The following is a 26626-nucleotide window of genomic DNA, read 5'->3' as shown; positions in this document are numbered from 1 at the left end:
GCAAAGTCATTCACGTTAGTCATGTTTCCATTTTTTTATTAATAGAATCTTCTGTTTGTTTTTCATTTAATTATGACAATTTTACTGGCATTAAAATTTGACCAACTGTAAATGCTGATTATGTAAAATGTACTGATTTTGCACTGAATGTTAGATGTCTAAAGAGAAATTTTTGTGGCTGTGTCCCTTTTGTTAGTATAAGGGCAATATTTTCAAAGGTTGATTTTGAAGTTATCCAAAAATGTTTAGATTACATTACTTTATTTTGTAACCCAGTGTTTAATCTCACTTATTGCAAAAATTATTAAATAATTTGTGTTCAGTATGCTATACAAAATGGACCATGGATTTTGTTTACTGTCCACAGATTAACATTGTTTTCATTGCCTCATTGTTTGTTTAGGTGTCATGTCCAGTTAAACAAGTTTAATATTTGTTAGATATTTAAATATGCTCTATTTTTACCATTGGTAACATGCATTCTTAGGTTAGCTTAAAACTCTTTACACAGTCAGCAAAAATGCACTCAAAATGCACTCAGTGATCTTTCAGAATTCATGAACTGTTTTCCCATTCAAACTCAACAAAAACACTGTCTACTTACGGTCAACTTTGCACATTTACATTCTATTGTAAAAACTTTCAGTGCTAACTAAACTAATACTCAAATGTAAAAAGGTATCAATACTTGCACAGTTAGACTGAATGGTTCTGAATGAGTCGAATTAAGTTGTCTTAACCATCCTAAAGTATTTATAATGGCTCATACTTAGTTTATACCTCCAAGTATCCCGACTTTACTTGTAAAAGTCTAAACTGACATCTACAGGAATTCATTGTTGAGGCCTCTCAATTACAATGACACAGGTGAACCACTAGAGGGAGGCACAACAAAATGCATTGCAAAGTCCTCTTCGGATTTCGATAAACCCACTGTACATTGTATCTATGATGCAGCAAACAGCAGGCAGACACAGTTAACTAGAACATAGTGTAGCATTTACATATCAGCTGAAGTGTCAGATGTTTTTGTCAGGAGGTGATGGTCAACAAACCACAAGTGAATAACTGGATGGGATTAAAATGAAGGACTCTGCTACCTTAGTTTTTACCATTCTTTTCACTGATCTGTCACCACACAGAAGAAAGCGTGAGCCTCCTCATGAACGAGAGCCTAGCTACCTAAGCTGTGTTTACATGTAGTTTGGTAGGAATAAAATAGTTCCAGCCTGAGACTGCTCACAACAAGCTCTGTGGATTATACTGAGTAACTGGGTTAGGATTTCTGCAAAAAGACTTTGCTGTTGAGTTTTTCACATGTAGTTTTGTAAAGCAACAAATGAACTGCTATGTAGCTCCATTATATCCTAGAGAAGGCAGACAACTCTAAAGCCATATGTGTATACTGTACAACATTAAGAGAGTGATGAATATGTATCAGTCTCCCCACATTGTACAAGTAATAACTAACTTCACAGTGAAAATCTTTGTCCAAGGCCCTAAATCTCATCAAATGAGGGTCTGAATGTGACACAAAATGGTTTGACAGCTCCTGCTACCTTTTAGTTAAAAGTGCTGGAGTTTGAAAATAGCTCACAGTTCAGGTTCATCCGTATCCCAAACCGCATACCAAACGCTGTAAACCCCTCACCTCTCATCAGAGCCCATTTAACTTTTCCCAGATTGCTTATCTCCATCCACAGCCCCCACCAAAAGCAACTATTTGTACATTTACTGCCCAGTGCTGCAGTTCAAACAACACTGACTGAGAACTAGATTCATACACACATGCATTCAAATTAGAGTTGTGTGTGGAGTTTATGTGCAATGTGGAGTGGGCCACAGAGAATCTATTCATCCTCTGCAGCAGCATAGCATGTACCTACGGACTGTGGGCACACACAGAAACACTCACAGAATTTTGTAAAAGACTACAACCAGTGTGTGGTGCAAAGTAGGTGTGAGGTCAGGCCCAGTTAAGTGCAGTGTATTTTCCTCTCTGGAGCTGGCTCACAGGAAAGGGGCAGTGGTTTTAGGGAGCTGTGCCTCACTGAGACACACTGTTGAGTTCTCCAGACAGAGGGAAAGGAAAAGCAGGGAGGAGGAGGAGGAGGAGGAGAAGGAGGACGGAAGAGGAGAAGAGGTACAGGCATGTTACCCCAGATGAAACACAGTGAGGAAGCCCTGCTTTGAGTGATACATCAGTTTTGGCCTGATGTTTTGCCTGGACATCTGCCTGTCTGTCTGGACTGAATCCATCCTTTGGATCTCCTGCTGGCACCTTCCCTAGATGTTGTAGATGCTGGCTAAAAGGCGACATGATCGACTACGGTGAGTATGACTCCCACTCCCAACACTAAAGGCTTTATGTTTATCAGTGTAAGTCTATAGTTATCCAAGCCATGTGTCTCTCAGACTTGTATTAAAGATGACATCTATGATCATAAAGATTATGACTGAAAAGAGTAAAACATTATTTCCGAGGTCCGTCTGAGTGAGTATTGTGTAACTATCAAAATTAGTTGCAGAGAAAGGATGCACTTGTTTTCCTGAGGGCTGCATGTGTGTGTGTGTGTGTGGAGCCACTGGCACACAGAGGTCCTTCATGAAAACACAAATTACATAACACTGTGAACATCCAAGGAGACCTTTAGAGTCCAAATAGCGGGTGCAGCTTCCTCTCTGCTCTCCCCACAGCCATGCAAGAAACCACGAGGCCAGGTTTAGATACCACATGGTCATACACAGCATTGGGTTGTCATTCCAAAACGATGCGATGGAGGCCAGAGCAGCTGAGTCTCCCTCGAGAGAGTGAGATCATTTATGGAACAAGAAATCAAGAGAATTCAAGAATTCAACAAAATTCAAGTACACATTGTAAAAGTGGTGGACGGCTCATTTGCAGCATGAGTCCCTACAGGTGGCTCACTTGGCTTTCCTGTGTAGCTCCTGCGAAGTCTCACAGAGTGGAAAACTCCCCAGTGAAAACTCCAAACAACACACATGTTGTTCAGCTGCGCTACAACCCCACCCTCTGCTTTCACTCAATCAGCTTCTGTTAGGCTGGACTCCCTGCCTCACTGAAGCTAGAGGCAAAGAGTATGGCTTCCATGTGGACATGTACACATTCAGACACACACACACACAAGTATGCAAACACATGCAGGGACACTGTTCACACTATTCCAACTTAAACACACCTTTCACTGTGACCTTTCCTCTCCTCCTCATTCCCTCTTTCCTCTTCTCTTTCACACTGAACAGTGTCGCTGCTGTGCCATTACATCAGCAGAATAGAGTGCATTAGAGGAAAGTCAGACTCTCTGTTCCTCTGCTGACATCATATGAGGCAGTCAAAATCTTCAAGGCTCTGAAACAAGTGCTTTTTATGAAGCTAAAAATTGCTTAAATTATAATGACTAAATTATACATAATAGCCAACATATAGCCTACACAGAAAGGTTTTAAAGACCCTATGAAAGTGAAACTGCTACTTTCTGTCTGTCCCAATGTGGGGGAAATAAACAATAATTACCCTTAAACTCACTAATTGGTTGTTTGCTCAGGGCACAATGAGAAATGTAAAAACAACTATTTTTAGCCGCGTTTACTTGCTTCAACTGTTTTTACTTTTACAGACTTAAAGACTTATATCAAACCATATGCTCAATATCTAACAAGTTATGCACTGGGTGGGAAAGGCTTTCAAAAAACTCCCCCTAAAATCACAAGCTGTCGATTTATGTTGGTCGAATTCACATATTAGGCAGACACTCAGAAATTTTCATCTTAACAAATACATACAATACATAGTCTTTCAGAATCCCAATTCTAACAACCGGTCATCTATTGTCCTTTGTAATGTATGATGTTTATTGCGTATGTTTTTCTCTCTGTCTTTCATCCTCTCTGTCTTGTCTACCTCTTCTTTCCCCTCCTTCACCCAGCCGACTATCAGCAGGATGGTTCTCCCTTGTGAGAAGGGTCCTGCTCAAGGTTTCTTCCTGTTAAAAGGGAGTTTTTCCTTGCCACTGTCTGCTTGCTCGGGGGTTCAGGCTCTGGGTTTCTGTAAAGCACCTAGAGACAATTTTGATTGTATAATGTGCTATATAAATAAATAAACTGAAATAAATTGAAATTATACATTTTAATTTTTGTTGATGATATCCACCCACTCTCTCTCTCTTCAAATATCAACTCCTCCTGTCAGTGTCTAAAAGATTCCATTCTCATAGCTCACCATTAGCCTGTGTTGGCATTTAATCCATGACCTTCTTAGGCCTGTGGTAAGGAAAAAGCTGCTAACAATCATTAATATTAAGTTAAAAAAATGAACATTGTTATATTGTAGAGTTGGGCGGCACGGTGGTGCAGTAGTTAGCACTGTCGCCTCATATCAAGAGGGTTCCAGGTTCAAATCCCGGTCTGGGCCCTTCTGTGTGGAGTTTGCATGTTCTCCCTGTGCCTGCGTGGGTTTTCTCCGGGTACTCCGGCTTCCTCCCACAATACCAAAAACATGCACATTAGGTTAATTGGCTACTCTAAATTGCCCCTAGGTGTGAGTGTGAGAGTGTGTGGTTGTCTGTCTTTGTGTGTTGGCCCTGTGATTGACTGGCGACCAGTCCAGGGTGAACCCCGCCTCTCGCCCGTAGTCAGCTGGGATAGGCTCCAGCTCCCCCGCGACCCTGACGGATAAGCGGTATAGAAAATGGATGGATGGATGTTGTAGAGTCTGAATGAGCTTTCCTGACTTCAAAAACAGAACCTACAAGGTCCAACAGTCTATTATGGACAACAGTTGAAGAGTGGACAAGATTATTTACTCCTTGCAATTGCTTTTTTAATGGTATAGTTGATGTGATATGTAATTACACCCAAAATTTCCATCTAATTTTAGCACATAAATTCAATGTAAAGGGTCACAGCTTGTATATTAATATTATTAATTCATACATTTATTTTGTATAAGATTAAGAGGAACTTCTACACAAACATATTGTAACTAGTCAAGTTGTTATTATTCAGGTATTATACATAAATGTAATGCATTTCAACAGTTATTCTGTCACCTGTTTTTGATTTATACATTGCTGAGTTTTTGAATCCACTGAACTACAGTCGTGTAGAAGTTTAAAGCAAGTAAACTGCAATATCATATTAAGTAAAGAGAAGTGGAGCGTTTAAACTAAGGAGTACTTAAATGTGGTGTTTCAAAAATATACTTCAGTACAATGTCCAGCTTCCAGCTTCCAGAGTTTTTCCTCCAAATTCAGGCAGCAGAAGTGAGAACAGAGATAGCTCCTTGTGCTGAAGATCTGACCAGGCTTTATCCAAATACACATTTTCAATATATTCAGCTAGTCCTCAGTATGAATATGATGCTTTCGAGTCAGTAGCTGAGACTGAGTCTGTCCTGCTACTCTACATGTTTCCACTGTGCTGGCGAATGTCCAGCTGGAGAGCGTATGAAAAGAGAAGAGAGTGGGGGATATGGAGCCTGTGGGGTGTATGGGCCTCCAGCACAGAGATCTATGTCTCTGTTTCCTGTCTATCTGGCCAACACAACAAGCAGACTAATGCTCCATAATTGCTAACACACTTCCAGGATCAGAGCCACTGATTCACCAGGAAAGAAAGCCTTTCCTCATACTCATTCACTGGAACCTGGGTGATAACTAGTTTATTTATTTTCTATTCAGATATTCATGTGTTTACCTATACATAAAGAGATGAACAGCACTTTTAATGCAATCATTTATTTAACCTCCATTTACATTGCAATCACATATCTGTTGTATGTATTGCAATAATCATTTATTAAATGTAATTTTCTCATCTAAGCTGTAAAACTGAAAGCTGAGACTCCAACTTGCCACCTTGCGGTAAATGCAGTATTTACTGTTTGAAAAGATTTGTTAGATTTCGCCTGAGGGCTGTGATATTCACAGCACAGAGAGGCATTTGTCAGCCTGTGAACTGTAACAGAGCAGGAAGACCAGCTGCGCTGAGTCCACAGGTCCACAGACACAGTGTCCCACAGACGACGGATGTCAAGATAAAGGTGTGCCTCATCGCTTTCTTCCACAGATGAGAAATTTGATACCACTTTAATGTCTGTATGTTAATTATGAAGCTGGAGCCAGCAGGCAGTTAGCTTAGCTTGACTTAAGAACCAGAAAGGAAACAGCTGGCCTGACTCTGTCCAAAGGTGATCAAAGCTGTTTAAACTGTCATTAAACCTGCATCTCTGAAGCTCTTTAATTGCATTATATAAAATGACATCATGTTTGCTTAATCTGCACGAAGACCAAAGAATTGAAAAAGGGACAGTTCACCATTTTCAAGACTTAAGTGCCACATTATTCCTTGACCTGAAATGGTCTGTCACATAACACCCACAAAAGGCAACTAAAATGTTTTCCGGTAAATCAAGTCTCACAGCAGTCCCATTTTAGACCTCAAATCTGTATCTTTGGTCTTCTGTTACGATAAGACCATACGTTATCAACCCAGTAATAGCCCAACATGACTACCTGTACTCCTTGACAGAAAGACTAACAAATCTGGATTTGTTTACCTTCTCTTGCGTAGTTTGACAACTTCTAGAAGTTCACCAGTGGTGATGAAAAATGATGTTGCTGGTTGTGTCAGGCAAAAATATTGTGACAATTTCTGGGCATGTGTAAAAATTATGAAAGACAACAAGCCGTGACTGCTTAATTTGACAGTGACTGTCGACAAAAACCTCACAGGGTCTAATCCTGTGATTAGCACAAATGGTGGAAATGGTTGAAAGGTGTACAGTCACCAAAAACGAAAGCTGCAGAAGTCACAAAGGTCAAGCTAATTAGCATTCAGTCAATGTGAAATGAAACAAGTAAGAAAGTAGGAGAATCTAGTGCAATCAAAGCGTCAACATCACATATACCTGGAGTAGTGCTCAGACCTGCCGAGTCAGCCAGGCTCTGACTGTGAGGGGGTTGGGAGAGAAGATAGCAAGATAATGATGTCAGACCAAAGGCTTTATGGGTTTCAGTTAAAGAGCATCTGCACATTATTTACTAAGTGTTCATGGTCAATGTGACAGGCTGTCTATGCTAGCATGTATAATGCATTTGAGGGTCGTCATGCAGAGCTCTCATGAGTGTGAAGCTCTGCAGTGCGCGCACCATCATTCACTCCAGCCCATTAGTGGGACCAGTACAACATAGCTAACACCATTATCTGTTCTCACAAGGTACAGGAATTGAGCTTAGAGTGAACTTCATCAGATGCTCTTTTGCATGTTCAGTGTGTGTGTGTGTGTGTGTGTGTGTGTGTGTTTGTCTCTGATTTAGCTGCAGTCATGAGGACTGAGGGAACGTTTTTTTCAAACCAAGCAAAAGAAAAGCACTTTTATCTCTGCGAGCCTCCACAACTGCCTAAGCGGTTTCTCAGAACGCTTACACACACGGATGCAGAGACTGTCCTAACTGAATTTTCTAATTGCCCTGCAGAGCGTCCTTATCCATTAGGCTTCGGACCGGTTGGGAGGAGTGTGCTGGTTTCTGAGCTACCAGGGCACACAAACACACATGCGCTGACAGCCATGCCTCAGAGATATTCCCACCAGAGGAGGAAAGCCAGCACAGAGGCTGCTAAGAGGATGGAGAGGAGACACAGGGACCAGGGGAAAAGCAACAACAACTCAACCAGTAGCCACAACCACCGTTCCAAGAAGCTGGCCATGCTCTCCAGGTACTAGCACAAGTTAAAGGCTTACAACTAGGGCTGTATAGGCAGCTCAAGACACACACAGTTAAGTTACTTTCATTTGCATTTGCAAAAATAGCAAAAAAACAAACAAACAAAAAAAAAGCAAACCAAAAAACCTCTACAGTCTGGTATAAGTCCTCTCATGTAATTTCATAGTCTAAAAGTGGCAACATATTGACTGAATTTTGTTTTATTACGAAGAGAGAGAGTAGTTTGAGTACTTCTTTTTGTTTCACTTTGAATTCTGACATACAGCATGTACTTGCAAATCTCAAATTGCTTTTATGGCTGCATTACTCCAGCATTTTTACTTCAGTATTATTTTCTTACAGATTTCTTATTTATGCCATTTACTTTGCTACCTTCCTGCCAGAAAAATGGTTGTATAGGCAGTCTATGTAAGTGTGCTTATTGTTAGGCAGTGACCTCTAGTGGCCATAGTAATTATGACAGTGGCAGTGGAGAAAGTCAGGTGATGTAGAATAAGGAGCGACAAAGTCATCATACGGAGGTTGGTACCAGTGGATCGGTCAACAACACCAGTAATTTCAGCCAGGGAGCAATGATTGTGTTTCAGGGATGCACAGCTTTAACTTCGCCCAATTCGTATGCAAAAAATCGCATGTCTGTTTCCGTTGATGATTGATCTTTAAGAAATCATGGCTTGGGTTAATCAAAGTCTCACAGGAATGAAATCCCATTCTCCTGTGTGTTACTGACTGATCCACTGACCTTATCTCTAATCACTGGTACTGAGATACTTACGTGTGTTTTACTTAACTTATGTGAATAAAAAGTTAATATACTTATTTTAGCCAAAACAATGATCTTTTTCTCAACCTAACTGTTTTTCACAGCGTTAATTACAATTCTGTGTGATATCGTATGTGAAACCAAAAGTCAACACTGACTTATTTTAACTTCTGTAATGTACTAACTTACCCTATGTTACATACGTGCATAACTCAAATTATGTAACTAACATACTGAATATAACCTCAAGCATTCTTAAACCTTGCCAAATAGTTTTAGTGTTTAAATCTAACCAAACTTACCAAGTAATTTTCTGACTTCCACTGACTCCATCCAGGTCCCTGATCCTGTGTCACTCTAAGACAAATGATGACTATTCAGAAGAGAGGAATGGAGGGGAAGGATCAGAAGGGTGCAGGACATGGGGTCCAGGCTGGAAGACAAATTTGGCTGCTGGACATCCAGAACAGTACAGGGATACAGAGAACAGACACTGGAGGACAACTCAACAGTCAGCCTTGGATAAAAGAGGAAGTATTGTGGCAGATAATGAGGTGCATCATAACTCCATGCTCAGGGAGAATAAAAGGAGCATAAGGAGGTCCTTCAGCATCAAGGTAAAACCTACTATGCAGCCATGAATAAAATTGCATATTTAACAGTTTTCATTCTTGACAATAATAATGATATGTAGAAGTAAATATTTATTATGTGTAAATACCTCAGCATGGTATCAGCATACTAACATGTTGTGCTACACTGTGGGGAATGTTTCTTGTCTAAATGTAATGATAATCACATGCCCTGCGTTGGTGTCTTGTTAGACTGAGCACTGTGGCTGGCTTGAATGTCAAACATTCAGACAAAGGCAGGGTTTGTTGTGCTGTTCTGCCTCTACAGCTCAGCTTCATTCCACTAATGTCAAATATGCTTAGACTGTTGGTCTCTCATCACTCATTTTACATAAATTAATGATCGACACTGTCCAGTGCTTTAAAACTAGCATGTCTGTGGTCTGCGGTTGGGCCCATAGGTTAGACTCATACTGTATCCTGGTTTTCTGATATTGCATTTGTGGTCATTGTACTTAATGTGTTTGTGAAATATTTTGTCATTTTAACTCCACTACACTGTTTCAAATCCACAAAGCAAGGTAAGAGGAAGTTTTTTCCCAGCTCAGTAAAAACCTTTGGAACCTGATAAATGATAAAAACCATCTTGGGGAGTGAAGATGAACACCCCTGGAGGTCTGCATCAGGAGATTACATAAATATGAGGGGAGTTTACCCAACAAAGCATTGTACACAAGAATACACAAATTAAATTTTCTCGGTAGACTCAGTGACAGCCATTCCACCATCCCGTAAAATATACAATGGTGAGCGCAGTAACCGAAGCTGATTAGCAATCACAGGGGACAGTAGTAATAGAATCTTATAGGTGGAATGTACAAGCAGCAGCATGCATGTAGACAACATTACCATGGTCATAAACACATTAATGTTAAAATAAGTCTTATTTTGAAGATAAAAAGAACTATCTTAGCTTCAGTTTTTTCACAAGATTATCTATTTGTAGTTTTGAAGGAAAGCATGTCATCCAAACATATACCTGAAAGACACTTTTTTTCAGTTAGGTCCTCCATGTAAAGTGTGGAGACTTGAGTTACCTGGGGACTGAAAACTAGCCCTAGACGAAAGCAACTTAATTTTCCTAACATTAAGAACTGACTTGAGCCCAGGCTGTTGGTGCTATTTGAAACTCATGTATGGGTTGTCTCTGAGAAGGAGCAGCTGAATACACCACTGTGTTGTCCTGCAATTTAGCAGTTCTCAAATCATTCCCAGCGTTATTTATATATCATAAAATAAGGGGCAGTTTAAGAGAAATGACCTGATGATAACACTTGATGAGAAGTCAGCATTCATCTCAAAGGTAACATGATTGCCTGTATGATGACAATTGGTTCAGTGGTTGTTGAGATATTTCAGCCTGGACCAAAATGACTGACCAACCAACACTGTGATCCCTATAGCCATGCTGCCTGACGTTTTTATGTTATTGGCTGGATGGTATCCAGTTACACATCACAAGAATGTAATGCAGTGAGTCACATTTTACAGAGTAAAGCTAACCACTTCCGGTGCACCACCATGGGCAAGAGACCAGTTCAGTTTGAATTATACCATGAAGTACACATACATTATATATACAAAGGTATTGAGATGGGGCTGCTAAGCCCCTTACTTCCAGTGACGGGAAATCTTAATGGTTCAGCATACCAAGATATTTTGGACTATGCTACTTCTAACTTTGTGGCAACAGTTTGGGGAAGGCTCTTGTCTATTCCAAGATGACTGTGTCCCAGTGCACAAAGCAAAGTCCATAAAGTCCTGGTTGGATGAGTTTGGTGTGTAAGAATTTGAATAGCCTGCACAGAGTCCTGACCTCATTCCCACTGAACACCTTTGGGATGAACTGGAACGGAAATTGCAAGCCAGGCCTTTTCCTCCAACATCAGTGCTTGACCTCAGTATGATACTACTGGATGAGTGGGCAGAAATACCCACATAAACCCTCCAAAATCTTGTAGAAAGACTTCCCAGAAGAGTGGAAGCTGTTATAGCTGCAAGGCTGTCTCTGTATTTAAAATGTGGTATCATCATAGTCCTTGTTGGCGTAATATTCATGTGTCTGAATACTTTTGCCTACAGTGTACAATGTTTGACAATTTATAAGGCAATCATCATAAAACAGCTGAAATATAAGAGTGTGAAAATACATAATTTCAAAGTCTATACACCCAAGATTCGCATATTAAAGTGACACCCTGTCATTTAACACTCACTGAAACCCTGTAGACCTGGTTCAACATGCTACAGCAGCTAACTAAAGGAACATATTAACCGTCCTCTCACAGAGCTGCAGCTGTCAGCATGGCTCGACTTGAAGTCTGCCATTCTGGCGTTTCTTTTTTTCATCAAGCTAACAGCCATGATGGTGCTGATGTATTTTGTGCAAGAAAGGAGATTAGTTTACTGATGTTTCACACAATACTACACGATTCTTTGGCTGGTTGCTGCTTATCACCTCCAGTACTTGATCCTGAGCTGCGAAACAACCTTGGCCTAAACTGAGCTCAACAGTAATTTACTGGAGCCATGCTTTCCTTTGGGGATAATTCATGCCAGATTGAACATCAGTCACTCTTAATCACCCACCAGACAGAAACAATATCATAGCCATTGCCTTATGGCTTTTCGGTTGAGACTAAATCCTTTACAGTCCATCCTGATGTGGAGGTTTATGAAAGAACGATTTGTAAACGAAGTCATATTGTCATAAAGAGTGTAATTTCAAAAATACAATCAAAATATAATTCTTGCTTATCATTTTTTGGATTTCTTTGTTTGAAATGAGAATATGTTCACCTTGTGAAAATGATTGCTCTATATTTAAAGTAACTGACGTAAAGGAGTTACTTCAGCACCCATTTAAAACACATTCATTCAGTCTGTATTATATCATTTAATAACCTGATCACATGTTCTTCCCTAGAAAGACATTAAAATATGTGACTTTGCCTCATAAGCTTAACCTCCAAACACTATAGCTCCCTGGTTCATGCACCTATAAAACCTTACTGCTGTTTTCTTTCTCCTTGGCTGTCACTTCCCTCAGCCAGATGGTTGATATGCTCATAAAGCTTGCTTTCTACCTCCCAATATAGAGGTTTCTTTATTCTCATTTACTTTGTGTGCATGTGTGTGTGTGCATATGTGTATGTCTTGATAGGAGAGTAGTATCTGGAGGATGTGTGTAACCACAGGGCCCACTGAGGAGGTGTGTGGTCCACAAATGGCTGATAACAGCGTCCAGACAGAGGACAAAGACACTAATGTAGAGCCAGGAAGAAATGGAGGGAACCTACACAGGTAATGAAATAGTACCACCACTCTAAGTACTTGACAAATGGTGAAAGCTGCCCTTAGGTAGATATACAAAATACATTTTTTTAATCAGGCTAAATAAAAAAAAGTGTAACAGCAAAAGAAAAGCAACCAATCATCATTTAGAAGGAAGGCCTTGATTCAAGCAAAGGCCTGATTTCAGATGTCGTAAGCCAGATAACATCCCAGATACAGAAAGTTTTATAGAAAGGTTAATTCCAACTGTCTACCAACTTTCATTCACTTGAGGGAAACCTTTTCTTTACAAAAAGTGACACAGTGTATCAAAATGTAAGTGTGAAATAAAACGCATCTCATGGATCTGATAATCAGATGGTGTTAGTGGTGTCAAAGCTGCACAATGAAATGGATGATTTCTGCAGCATGTGTAATCTGGTACACTGACCATCTTGTTGATGACACATCCATGACACTGGAAAAAACAGAAGTTTAAAGCTTTTTTGTACCATGGTCATGAAGAATAGTGCATTCTGATAGGTTGCACTGTGCATGCAAAAAGAACTTAAGCTCCATGTATGTATATTGATCCAAAAAGGTTTACCATTGGCTCGCATGGGACACAGTTTGACAGCAGTTGGTAAAACAAAACAAAATGTTAAAAAACACAGTCTTTTGATCGTAGAAAGTATTGAAATGTAAAAGAAACGGGACAACACCACTAACTTCGGTAAACCACATCAACAGTAATCCGTGTGGATGTTTGGCTACAAGGTCAACACCGTAACAATTAGCAAGGAGCGCTATCCCCCATGTAATAGGAGGTTTGAGGCCAAGATCAGGACAAAATGGAGAGAAGTCAGTCAGTTACCAGAACTGATGACGAAAGGGCTACCAATAAAGTCTACTCTTGAGGCACTAGAGACTGCCAAACAAAGACTTACAGCCCTGGCTGCCTGCCCAAAGAGATACAAACAGGAAGCAGAAGCTTGCCACTTAACCATCCAAAGTGTACTCTCACTGGCAGGGCAGTAACATGAGAATAGTATCTAGTCCCCCAGAACAAGACCAAGTAACCATCAATGGCAGACATCCAACAATGAGTGTCAGGCATGAAGACCTTGACAGTGCCAGGCCCTGATATGATCCACATGTACTGGTTAAAGAAGCTAACTGCACTCCATGAGTCTCTAGCGTCACAAATGAACCAGCTACTGATGGATGGGACTTACTTACTTATGGGTGGCTAACCTAAGGAAGACATGGATGAAGGATCCTCAGAAGGGTGCAATTCCATTCAGCTGCCTGCCATTAACCTGCCAATGCACTGAAGTACAGACAGCAGCAGCCATCTCCTCTACATGGATGACATCAAGCTGTACACCAAGAGTGAGCAAGACATTGACTCCCTGATCCACATCACCAGGATCTCCAGCACTGACACTGGAATATCATTCGGACCAGATAAGTGTGGTGGGATGGTAACAAAGAGAGAGAAGATGAATATGGGCTGGAAGTCCCAAGGGCAGAACCTCCCAAGGTGGTTGAGAATGGTCAAGCTAAGATCCTGTGGGACAATAGGATGAGGCAGTGGTAATGATCTAGCAATCCCAAGTGACAGCAACATCAAGAAGAAGGGACACAAAAAGTTAAAAAAAAATATCATCCAGCAGATTCTAGGTACAACATATATATACATACATATATATATTCAGATTGTGCATTATGTCTTTGTCACTGATTTTGTTGGTGCAATGCTTTCTTTCTTTACCATCACCAACTGTCAATCAGTGAAATAGCATGAACCTGGTGGCAGGAACAAAACACTGGAAATTTACCCACTTTTAATATCCCAATTACATAGCAGTACTAGTTGTCACTCCATGGGATGTTTTTTATCTGCTTACCCAGTGAAAAGGCCTTGCTAATAACTAGCATTAAACAAAAAAATTTGACTTTTGGCATATCAGTCATGTTTATTAGAGTCATGCAAGTTTTGTTCTTGAAGACTTTTGCACTGTATTGGTTTTTAGCTGTCTCTGTATCTTTGTTTCTTCAGGGGCTGCAACTTCCTGGGCCCAGACAAGCTGGCACCTTTTAACGGACAGTTTCTAAATGGCAGTGGTTGGATGGCGGGGGAGGGAATGAGGAGCTCTCACATTAAAGCCTATAGTGAGGTAATTGCAGCTGACCTATGAAATGGACTCCATTACATTCTGGAGTTCTGCTTTTTCCTATTTCTTAGAGATAACAATACTGTTTTCAGCCAGGTAGTTGTAATAATTATTTTCATATGTTGATAATTGATAAATACTGAATTCTGAATTCCTTTATTGTCATTGTATGTTTATATACAACAAAACTAGAAATGTTCCTCTACTGGTGCATTTCCACATAAAAACATAAACAATAGATATAATAAAACAAAGAATATTAATAAAGCAATAAAGATTTCTAGTAAATAATAAGTATATATAATATGATAATATAATATAATTAATATTAAACTAATGAAGACTCTAAGATGAAGAAGGAAAACACATAAATCCATGCTCACAGGACAATATTCTACTAGTTTGTGCCGTATTTAATATTGCACACACGTAAATGCAAGACTTAACAGCATTCAGAGCAACTATGACTCTGGGATTTAGATTCTGTTTATGACTTTATTGTGCTTGAGCATCTGCCTGAGGGCAGCAGTTCAAAGAGATAGCTACCAGGGCGGGAGGGGTCCCTGAGGCTGTTATGGGTTTTTCTGAAATGGTGGGACCTGTGCAAGTCTCACAATGACAATTCATAAGTAGTACTTTATTTACAAACACTATATGGACAAAATTACAGGGACACACCTCTTTTTTATTGAGTTACTGTGGTATAGGGCTGTTGCTCAGGGATTGGGCTGGGCCCCCTACCTCCAATGAAGGGAAATGTTAATGCTTCCCGCACAAAGCAAGGTCCAAAAAAGCAAGGTCCATAAAAACATGATTGGATGAGTTTGGTGTGGAAAAGCTTGACTGGCCCGCACAGAGCCCTGACCTCAACCCCATCCAGCTCCTTTGGGATGAACTGGAATGGAGACTGGAAGCCAGGTCTTCTCGTCCAACATCAGTGCCTGACTTCACTATTGCTCTACTGCATGAATAGACAAAAAATTCCAAAGAAACATTCCAAAATCTTGTGGAAAGCCTTTTCAGGAGAGTGGAAGCTGTTGCAAAGTTGTCTCTGTATTTAGAATGTGATGTCATTAATATCCCCGTTGGTATAATGGTCAGGTGTTCCAATATTTTTGTCTGTATAGTGTACATACGACTCTGACCTCTTGATGCAAATAGATTCATGTTGTATGTCTACTGTACATTTGTAACATATTGCTCATTGAATCTTGAACCTCATTATATGATAGTGCAACCTCTACAACCCCTAATCCTGCCCTTTTTCTGAAATGTTGGGGCACGGTATGTTCAATACTCTTTGTTTGCTATAGTCTATTGTGAGTGACATGTTGGGGCTTTGCCAAGAAGCTATAAATTCTGAAAGTGAGAAAAGGTTGTAAGTGAAGTACTGTGAGCACATCAACTGACTTAACTGCTGAATTTTGAGTAAACTGAAGAAAAATGTCCTTGTTCATAATTACAGAATTCTAGCAGGAAGTAATTAAAGCATGAATGAGTTTTAATTATCATGAGTGCTCATTTGTGTAGAGCGCTCACTGAAATTCAGAGTGAATACAAATATATATATGCATAAACAATAAATAAAAATGAATTCTTTGATCAGATACATACCCCATATGGCTAAACAGAGCATCCAGGGACTGCAGCTGGGCCAAAGTACAGCCCCCTCTCTACAGTAAATGTTTGTTTGTATATTTGTGGGTATGACATATTTGTTATGCTGCAATCACATTCCCAGTCCCACACGCACTGAAACACAAGGCTCCTTGGAATCCAGTCAGAAATGTTAATACACAGGAGAAATTTAAAGAATTTGAATTTGGTCCACAAATAAGAGTAATGTGAGAAGAAAATTCAGTGACATTTATATAATTTCTAAGGTTCTAAGGTTCTGAGGTTCACAAGCAAATTAGTCATGGAAATTCAGGGAGGTGTTATGTAATTTTACTTCAGATCCAAGGAAAAATGTGAAAATAGGCACAAAATGTTAATGTAACAAAACAATTTTAGCTAGGTAATAGCTTCAATCATATATAATGTGTACCTTTTACATAAGCAACTGCATCCTCACGAATAAGCAGCATGTGCTGTGTGCGTGGATGTGCCATTTGGAGCAGAGCTGTTATTACTGAACCCAGAGCGGTGTCTTTTCATTGCTCCTTAGCAGCGGCAGAAGCAGAATGTGAGGCTTTTTTCAGGTTTAAGTATTTTTGTTGCTGTGGTAGCTTTCCTGCTGGGCACTGTAACACCTCGTCATCCCGCCAAGTCTATTTGAGTCACTTTTAGGAGGCTGTGGAAACCTGAACAGCAGAACAAAGTAGAAATGGAGAAAAAGAGCAGTAGGAAAGAATGTCTAACATGTGACGCTGGAGCTCAGCTGATTCTCTCCTCAACCCAGAGTCTGTTTGATTCTTTTTTCTTTTTTTCATAATAGTTCCCTTTAGCAATGAAACACCCCCTTTCCTGTGCTTCCAATCACTGTTCATAGTACAGAAAATATATAGACTATGTTGCTACAGATACAACAGGGATGCAAAGAAGGAGAACTGACGTAATATATACTGTATACTGCACATCTATATAAAGTTAGCTAACCTGAGCCACTATACAGTGAGGTACTACCAGATACTACTGCTCTTTTTCACTTACTCTTCACTTGGGACACAAAGATATGTTATTTTCTTTTTCGGCAATTTCTTAATTTCTCTTTAAAATGGTAAGATGACTAATTTGAAACTGATCCATGACACTATGTTCTACTGCTCTATGCTATATGACACCGTACATCCCTATAATATTCTATATTCAGTTGTTTTTAATCTACTCTACGGCCTGTACATGAAGGAAGTTTTTCCCTGCCGCTGTCACCAAATGCTTACTCATGGGGGAATGTTAGGTCTCTGGTTAAAGACTACATTAAAGAGCATGGTCTGGACCTGCTCCATTTAGAAAATGTCATGAGGTAGCTTTTGTTGTGAATTGGCACTATATCAATTGACTGAATGGAATTGAACTGAATATGGCCAATCAGTCATAACAATGTTGCCACTGCAAGGTGATGTGAATAACATTGATTATCTCGTTATAATGGCACCTGGCATTTGGTGGAATATATTAGGCAGCGAATGCGCATTTTGTCCTTGAAGTTGATGTGTTGGAAGTAGAAAAAATGGGCAAGCATAAGAACATAGGCCACATTGTGACGGCTAAATGACTTGGTCAAGTCATCTCTAAAATTGCAGCTGTTGTGGGCTGTTTCTCGAACTGCAGTGGTCAGGACCTACCAAAGGTGAGCCAAGGAGGGAAAACCAGTGAACAGGGTTGTGGGTGGCCAAGGCTTACTGATGCATGTGGGGCATGTATTGTCTGATCCAATAGAGAAGCTACTTTTTTCAAATGGCTGAAAAAGCTTGTTCCGATAGAAAGGTGTCAGAGCACACAGTGTATCACAGTTTGTTATGTATGGGGCTGCGTAGTCGCATGCCCATGCTGTCCACACAGGGTCCACACACTGGACATGTGACCAGGGAAGAATGTGGCCTGGTCTTATGAATCATGTTTTCTTTTGTGGATGTCTCGGTGTGTGTGTGTGACTTTCCTGGGGAAGACATGGCCTCAGGGTGCACTATAGGAAGAAGGCAAGCCAGTGAAGGTGGTATGATGCTTTGGGAAATGTTGTGCTGGGAAGCCTTGGGTCCTGCCATTCATGTGCATGTTACATTGACACATACCACCTCCCTAAACATTGCTGCTGACCAAGTACACCCCTTCATGGAAATGATGTTCCCTGGTGGCAGTGGCCTCTTTCAGCAGGATAATGTGCCCTGCCACACTGCAAAAATGGTCCAAGAATGGTTTGAGGAACACGACAATGAGTTCAAGGTGTTGACTTGTCTTCCAAATTGTCCAGATCTCAATCCAATCGAGCATCTGTGAAATGTGCTGGGAAAACAAGTGTGCTCCATGGAGGCCCCACCTTGAAACTTACAGAACTTGAAGGCTCTGCTACTGACTGCTGAGTGCCAGATACCACAGCATACCTTCAGAGGTCAAGTAGAGTCCATGTCGCAGAAAACCACAGTAGCCACAGTGATTTATTGGAATAATGAGTGTGATGCATTGTTCTATATTGTACAAGCAGAATTAGTGCAGAAATAACCATGAGGAAAGGTCAGTTCTGCCATTCATGTGCCCCATGCTGGGCCACGACTGAAGTGATTCTCTTTGCTGGTGTATTCTGTACTTCAGGACATTCCCACGTGTGAAGACACTCTTCATTCGCATAGTTTGACTTCAAGCCCTCAGCATCCCGCTCTCAGTTCCCCATCTGATGCTCTGTCACTGGTGGGGCACACAGACGAAGAACTGATGGCCAACAACAACCACCTAAAGGTGAACTAATCCAGAGGTGTTGTCTGACCTTCTATTATATTTAGAGTTATGTCATCGTTTGCTTTTATTTTCAAATTTCACATGGAAAACTGCCCACACAGTTATCTGTCTGTGTCTCTTCGACATAAATGTATGTCTATTATAGATGTGTGTGTGTGTGTGTGTGTGTGTGTGTGTGTGTGTAGTTACCTATCCCAGAGGTAAACGAAGAGATTTGCTGGGAAACAGAGAAGACTGGGCAGAGTCCACCAGGACAGGTGTCCAACAACAGGACACGCTCCAGTTCAACCAGTGTGTATCATACAGTTTTCACTCAGTTGTCAATTTACCAATCATCTGTCATCCAACAGTTTCAGATTTTGGTAGAAAGCTAAAGCTTTTAGAGTTTGTGGTAATGGCAGGCGATGAGCAATATGAGTGAGGCCAGGGAGTAATATCTTTTAGGCCCACCGCTTATGGGAAATGTGGTCATGATTGTGAAAAATGCTGCATTTACAGTTCTTCTGCTGTGAGATTTAACTGAACAGATAGATGGTGTAGATGGTGCTTTATATTTGTAATACAGTAAAGTATAGAGCCAGAGAGTTCTTATGAGTGATGGTACAAGGATCTAAGTTTCCCTTAACTGACTGACCTCCTGTGTCATTCTGTGCTCAGATTATAAAAATAATAAGTAATTAGTTCATTTTTTTAAACATTTTTCTTTCAATAGAAGCACCTGTAGGCTAGATGGAATCCTAAGGCTGGCCAACTTTGGGCAGCCCTGAGATAGAGGTAGAAGCAGACAGGTTCATTAAACTTGATTTCATAGGCTTTACTGTCTCCTTATGGTTTGTGTGTTCTTTGCCTTATCTATTTTATAATTTTAAGAGAAATTCATTTGAACCTGATGTTTATTTTCTGTTGATATACTGTGTGTACAACCAGGTGTTCATCCTTACTGGATTGGGGATCTGGACAGCATCATTATGAGGACCCCAGAGTTTTATACAAGTCATGGGAATGGTGGTTTATATGGAAACAGAAAGTCTCTGTCCCAGCAGCTGGAGTTTCCTCACAACACGACCCAGGTATTGGATTTATCAGAATACATTTAAGATCACACCATCACAGTGTACACCAGGATCTCTGACCTGCTCAATTTTCTAGTCTTCATGTTTTTTTTTTTTTTTTATCTTTTTTTGTTGGATGTTGGATAAATTTAGTCAAACTACAGCACAGCAAACCTGAACTGTACATTGTCAATTGAAAAACTGAGCTGAAAAGCAATACGTTCTTCACAGTTATTCAGTGAAGAAGTCTAGGATCTGACTATCTACTAGTCAGACAGTTTGGAATATTTGAAACATGAATCATTGGCACTTGTATCCAGAAATATGTATCGACACTCAGGACTGGCCAGCAGTAGAAGACAAGGGCTGAAGTAGCACTTTAACACATGTTAAAAAAAAGTAAACCCATTACAAATTTAAAAATCCATCCATCCATTTTCTATACCGCTTATCCGTCAGGGTCGCGGGGGAGCTGGAGCCTATCCCAGCTGACGAGAGGCGGGGTTCACCCCGGACTGGTCGCCAGTCAATCGCAGGGCCAACACACAAAGACAGACAACCACACACTCTCACACTCACACCTAGGGGCAATTTAGAGTAGCCAGTTAACCTAATGTGCATGTTTTTGGTATTGTGGGAGGAAGCCGGAGTACCCGGAGAAAACCCACGCAGGCACAGGGAGAACATGCAAACTCCACATAGAAGGGCCCAGACCGGGATTCGAACCTGGAACCCTCTTGCTATGAGGCGATAGTGCTAACCACTGCACCACCCAACTTGAAAATCATACTAAATATTAAAAATATTACTAAAAGGAAGAATTAAATCATGACCCCTTGCTATGTGTGTGTGTGTGTGTGTATGTGTGTGTGTGTGTGTGTTACATGCCGCTGCACTTCTCCAGCCTGTGCACCGTCCCTCCCGTTCTCTAAGCTCTGCTCATCTTGTACACTCCTGCAGCAATGTGCAAGCTTTCATAATCTGCAATATAGTGTTGATGAAGGGCCATGGCAAGGTAGGAACCATTCACCAACATCGAAAAAATTATCTGAATACCTCTGACTTTGGTATTAAGTATGTATCCAGTATCACATTGTGAGGAAATGTCAGTACACTGCTGCTCTTCAATCACCACTGTTCTCAGCAGAACATAATAACTGCTGAACACTAAAGTTTGAGTTTCATACACTTCATACATATGCATTTACAACTTAATATTTCATTTGGTTCATCATGTGGGCATACTTTGGTTGTAATTATGTCTATGTCTTATATTGCACGTGCTCATAATGCTATCAGTTATAAAGCTCATAATGTTTAATACTCTATTTTGACAAATAATCTTGACACAAAGTCCACCTGCTAGCTTTTTCTGGAAACTGCATTTCAAGTCAAAATGACCAAAATGTACCAAACTCTTATAATTATATTGTTGTTTGAAGATGTTAATCACTAATATAATGAATAATAATTCTGCTGCCTATCCCAGGGTTTGGGCTTCAGTATAGTGGGAGGGAGGGACAGCATGTATGGACCAATGGGGATCTACGTCAAGACCATTTTCCCTGGAGGGGCAGCAGCTGCTGATGGACGGCTGCAGGAGGGTGAGGGACCACATGCTGTACATGAAGCTCATACACACGTTACCAATATACTTATCATGCTTAGACTCATTTATTGGCATATGTTTAACATCATTCATGTTCAAATCTTCCAATATTTGAATTTGGTGTGAGTCAAGTGTCTTATTTTCACTCAATAAGAAATGTCAGTTTATGTGTCAGCACTGAAATAGTGATGTGTTGTCTTATTACAGCAGTTGAACGCGTGTAAACAATGACAGCAGTTGAGATGTCAGTTGAAGTGGGAGTGCTGGAACTAGCAGTTGACAAATAGAATGCGATTCAAGGTGTAAGAGCTAAGAGCAGTTCAATTCTCAGTTGAAGAGTGTGTGATGAAGGAACACAAAAGGTATTGCAAAGCATTGATTTGAGATTTAGCAGTTGAAAATTAATATATGAAAGCCAATTACTAGAATTCAAGTGTTCTCAAGTCTTACAGAGTGTAAGAGTCTTCTTTCCAGATTTCCAAATGGTGTCAGTTGATACGTTACAAAGTAGATGTCCAGCCGTCAGATCTCAGGTATGCTCTTTGTGTGCCTGCGTAGGTGATGAGATCCTGGAGCTGAATGGAGAGTCACTCCACGGTCTGACTCATGATGAAGCCCTGCACAAGTTCAAAGTAAGACAACCACACTGTGATCCTAGCAGAGGTATTCCTCTCACTTCAGGTTGTTTTCTGTGATCAAAATAACCTGGATGCATTTATTGAAACTTTAAAAAGAACGAAAGCTGACAAATGCTGACGGATGCGCCGAAATAAGCCGAATCCACCAACCCACCATATTAAGTGGGGATATACAAGCCAGTGCATGTCCAGCCACTGTGATTGTTAGTGTATGTTCATCATGTACCTCAGTGTCATTTGCTCGAATGGTCTTCTCTCTGTTTTGACTTCCTGGACTTGTGGACTTGCTTGTGTTTGCAATTTGCCTGTGGTCTTCCTTTGGGATTTGTTTGCCTGTTTTGACTGCTGTACCAAACTCCTGCTTGTTTATTGAAGACTGTGAGTGATTTTGAAGGTCTTGTTCTGAGTCATGTGTTTGGCTCCTATTTCCTGTGCCCTGCCAAACTTAATAATACGAACATAAAAAAAGAAGCCACAGGGAGCAGCCAAAAGACGTAGAAGACATCAGATCAAATCAGAAGCATTTTTCTGGCAAAATTATACACCAATCGGCTGCAATTTTAAAACAACCTGCTGGATGATAGATCCCCCTTGTGCTGCCAAAAAGTATTTGACTTTATTGTCTAATGTCACTACACCTGTCAGTGGTGTTAATGTTGTGGCTGACTGGTGTATGTTTTCATTACACTGTAGAAAAAAATTAGTGGAATTAACTAATATTTTCTCAGTAACATGCATAAATTCTTCCAACTTCCAAATCTTTTAACCTGAAACTAGAGTTGCATGAATGTATTGTATCATTAAATTAAGTTTCTAAAAAAATATCATCAGCATATTAACAGACTTTCCAGTATGCAGTTCTCCAGAGACCCTTTGAAGAAAACATATATGAAACTTGTTGTGTGTCTAATACATTTTTAGATAAGCCATGGTTGGTTTCCACAATAGCTAAAACTAAAAGGTGACAAAGATTAGCTCTGAACTAGTCTCTTCCTCTTTTAATTTAAAATTAAAAAGATTCTATTCACATATTGTTGTACCAATGCTGTTGAAGCTCCTACTTTATACCACAGTAGCTCCAATAGGATTAACTGCAACTGTAATAGTTTATGTGAAATGAAGAACTGACTCTTCAGATTGAGAAAATGATGTATGTCTATGTGTACTGTCAGCCGTCAGCCAAAGCCTAAAGTACAAAGTTGAATAGTGAATGGTGATCCCTTCAGGTGATCCCTCATGTGTTAGTCTACAATTAAGTTCAGAGAGGCAGCGTAGGCTGCTGCAACTTGTGTGTTATAGTCGCCATCCTGTGGTGAGGATGAGGCACTGAAGGAGTCTAGTGGTCCTGGTTCTAATGCTGCAGTATCTTTTTCCTGTTAGTCTGAAGAAACCCCAGAGGGGCCACTGCGTGTCACCAGCTTGTGTGTGCTTTAAACAACATTTTCATTCTTAACATAAACACATAAACAATGACCAGAGAGTATGAGAGATCACGTTGTTACTATGGGCTACAGAGGATATTTGAAATGTTGCTTTCCTTACGTAGCAGGTCAAAAAGGGCCTGCTGACTCTGGTGGTGAGGACCAGCCTGCGGGTGGGGGCTCTGTGTGGTCAGGCACAGGTAGCTCAGCTATGCAGGTCTCGCTCCCTCAGCTCCACCACAGGCATGGCCAGGATCAGTGCCGACATGGGAGACTACAACTACCTGAACAACAACTGCAGCAACACACTGGGCATCCCGGGCCAGCCTGCCAAACCCAGAGACCGCATCATGATAGAGATTATCCTGCAGAAAGGTTAGCCACATTATTGACATGATAGTCACTGCTTTTTGATCATTGATTTTTCATTTAAAACTGATTTTGCTTTTCTGAGTTTTTTCTGATTAGAAATACAATATTTTGATTTTTTATAATCTTTTTTTTTTTTACCCATCTGTCTAAGAGGCCACATACAAAGCTGGATAATCTCCTCACATGTCCTTCAAAATATTGCCTTTTGCTGGCACAAAGACAGCTACAGAATGTTCCAGTAGCTGCTAACATGAGCTGGTTTGTTGGCTGAAGTGGTCACAAACAGTAGTATTTTGTCTCAGTTCATGTGCATGTAATTTTCACATAATATGACTTGTATTGTAGATACATTAGTGTGACTTGTATGAAATATACAAAACTGTGGTTTACAAAAAAAGTGCCAAGATTCAATTGTGGTGACTGGACTGTGTATTGTTGCTGGAGATTTTTTTAAAAAAATGCTCAAAAGCTGAACCGTACATTTTGCATAGTGCAACAGCTATTATCTTTTGGCTGTACCTTCTCTTCCTCATAAATATCTTTAAAACTCCAAACAGTAAACAGTAAATCTCTTTAGAAGTCAAACATCCACCTTTAATGATGATAAATCATATGATAATAAAGCTTTCTACGCACGTGTCATTTCCCAGAGGCTGGTGTTGGTCTGGGCATTGGACTGTGCTGTGTTCCATCTGGTGATGGATGCCCTGGGATCTACATCCACACCCTTTCTCCTGGATCTGTAGCACACATGGACGGTAGACTACGGTGAGGAGAAATTACTACAGAGGTGTAGGGTTGGAAGGATGACTAAAATGCCTACTGTAAAAAATGCAGCTACAGTAAGAATGAAGTCAAAGTTTATATCAAGGAACACAATTTAGTCAGTTACGAAAAACACAGATACTTGTGTTTAGCAATGTATAGCATGTAATATAATAACAGAGGTCAAAAGAACAAAACACTGTATGTGATCATCGATGCTAACTTCAGTAATTAAAATACTTCCCTGATTAATCCACTGAATTACACTATGGATTTAATACAACTAATGTAATTTAGAAAATAGCAACTCTTGTAGTATGTACAGTATGTTACTTAACTGACCCAGTTCCAAAGAAGTATATTCTGATTATACAGTGTGTCAGTGTATATGTGCGTCATATCCTTTGTGTCTGATGATAAAATACAATTTCTCATGCATATCCAAGCTTATGTTTCTCACCTCTGTTTGTTTTTTCTTTCTTTCTTTCCAACACCTTTTCCTGAACTTGCCCTTTATACGTTCAGGTGTGGAGATGAGATCATGGAGATCAACGACACTGTGGTTTACAACATGGCGCTCAATGACGTCTACACAGTCCTGAGCCAGAGCATGCCAGGTCCTGTCCACATCATCATCAGTCGACACCCCGACCCCAAAGTATGCAATGCTCTCACCTCATTTACTTAAACTAGTGCAGATTTATGGGCATACAGGGCAAAGTCTCTGCTGGCTCAGGGTGTTGCCTCATGGGTTCAATTGTGGGTCCCTGTGCTATTAGCATGGACTCCCTCTGGTTTTCAAGCTCTTAACTTGGTGTTGTATCTCCTGTCACTACCTGCTGGAATAGGTTCCCTGCTGCTAACCCTTGTGAAGCTGAGAGGAAGTAAGCAGTGAGGGAAATTGAATGAACGTCCTCAGCAACAGTCAGTAATTGGCCAAGATGATGTAATTAATAAGAAAGTTATATAACATTCATTCACAGTAGTGGCACTGTTCAGTGGCTATCAATGGTAGATGTGGTTGCTAGCTGCTCAGTGAGGCTGTACAGAGGCACAGTGCTGCCTCAAGCTAAATGCTAACATGCTCAGAATGACCATGCTAACAAGCTTTTGTTTTGGTGTAATGTTAATCATGCTTTTAATTTAGTGTGCAAGTTAGTTACCAGTCCCTTTAAAACACAACACAAACATGGTCGAAATGTTTTCAGAGGTCAGCAGTGCAGATTTCCCCCAGAAAATCCCCGCCATCATAAAAGACATCACCAAAAGTCCCTTCAGGAATACTTCTGACACTGCGTCAAAGGCAGAATGGGTACAGAAAGTCCTTGTTCGTCGTTGATGGTGTTGGCATTCTCATGGGATTGTCATTTGCTATTCTGCTGTTAGTAATAGCTCTTTACATCTTGGGTTTTATGGCTCACATTCTCATGTGAGCCATAAAAGGACTGTTTTTATACTCTCATATATTATCCTTTCTGAACTTTTAATACTCTCTTTAAAATGTGAGCACAAAGTGTCAATACTTTTCGTCAGCCTGACTTTACATTCCCAGTTTCTGCCCTGTGTGTCTAAGGTATCAGAGCAGCAGCTGAATGAGGCTATCGCTCAGGCAGTGGAAAACAGCAAACTGAGAAAGGACAAGAGCCAGTGGAGTATTGATGGTGAAATATTTATTTGTCTGCTGTTTATTTTCCACAGTCACATATTCTTGTTCAAGGTCATAAGTCACTCCTATGCATTCTTTCATATCCTCGATCCTCAACTGTAATTTTAAAAGGGTTTAT

General features: G+C 40.4%; 1 protein-coding gene across 1 annotated transcript in view; it reads left to right on the top strand.

The window, feature by feature from the left end:
- Positions 1-2219: 2219 nt before the first annotated feature.
- The window catches only part of il16 (interleukin 16), a gene marked incomplete at its 5' end in the record, with an annotated part of 40030 nt that continues 15623 nt past the window's right edge, over positions 2220-26626 (top strand). Inside the window, 15 exons of the mRNA XM_046398844.1 lie at positions 2220-2331; positions 7497-7737; positions 8846-9125; positions 12304-12443; positions 14476-14593; positions 18842-18985; positions 19171-19276; positions 19913-20055; positions 20942-21052; positions 21527-21641; positions 22205-22278; positions 23831-24080; positions 24728-24845; positions 25368-25500; positions 26416-26503. Of these exons, the coding sequence (XP_046254800.1) occupies positions 2220-2331; positions 7497-7737; positions 8846-9125; positions 12304-12443; positions 14476-14593; positions 18842-18985; positions 19171-19276; positions 19913-20055; positions 20942-21052; positions 21527-21641; positions 22205-22278; positions 23831-24080; positions 24728-24845; positions 25368-25500; positions 26416-26503 (2173 nt within the window). The remainder of the gene's footprint in view (positions 2332-7496; positions 7738-8845; positions 9126-12303; positions 12444-14475; positions 14594-18841; positions 18986-19170; positions 19277-19912; positions 20056-20941; positions 21053-21526; positions 21642-22204; positions 22279-23830; positions 24081-24727; positions 24846-25367; positions 25501-26415; positions 26504-26626) is intronic.

Source organism: Scatophagus argus, chromosome 1 (genome assembly GCF_020382885.2).
Source record: "Scatophagus argus isolate fScaArg1 chromosome 1, fScaArg1.pri, whole genome shotgun sequence".
Classification (NCBI taxonomy): Eukaryota; Metazoa; Chordata; class Actinopteri; family Scatophagidae; genus Scatophagus; species Scatophagus argus.
This window is presented reverse-complemented; position numbering and strand designations above follow the sequence as displayed.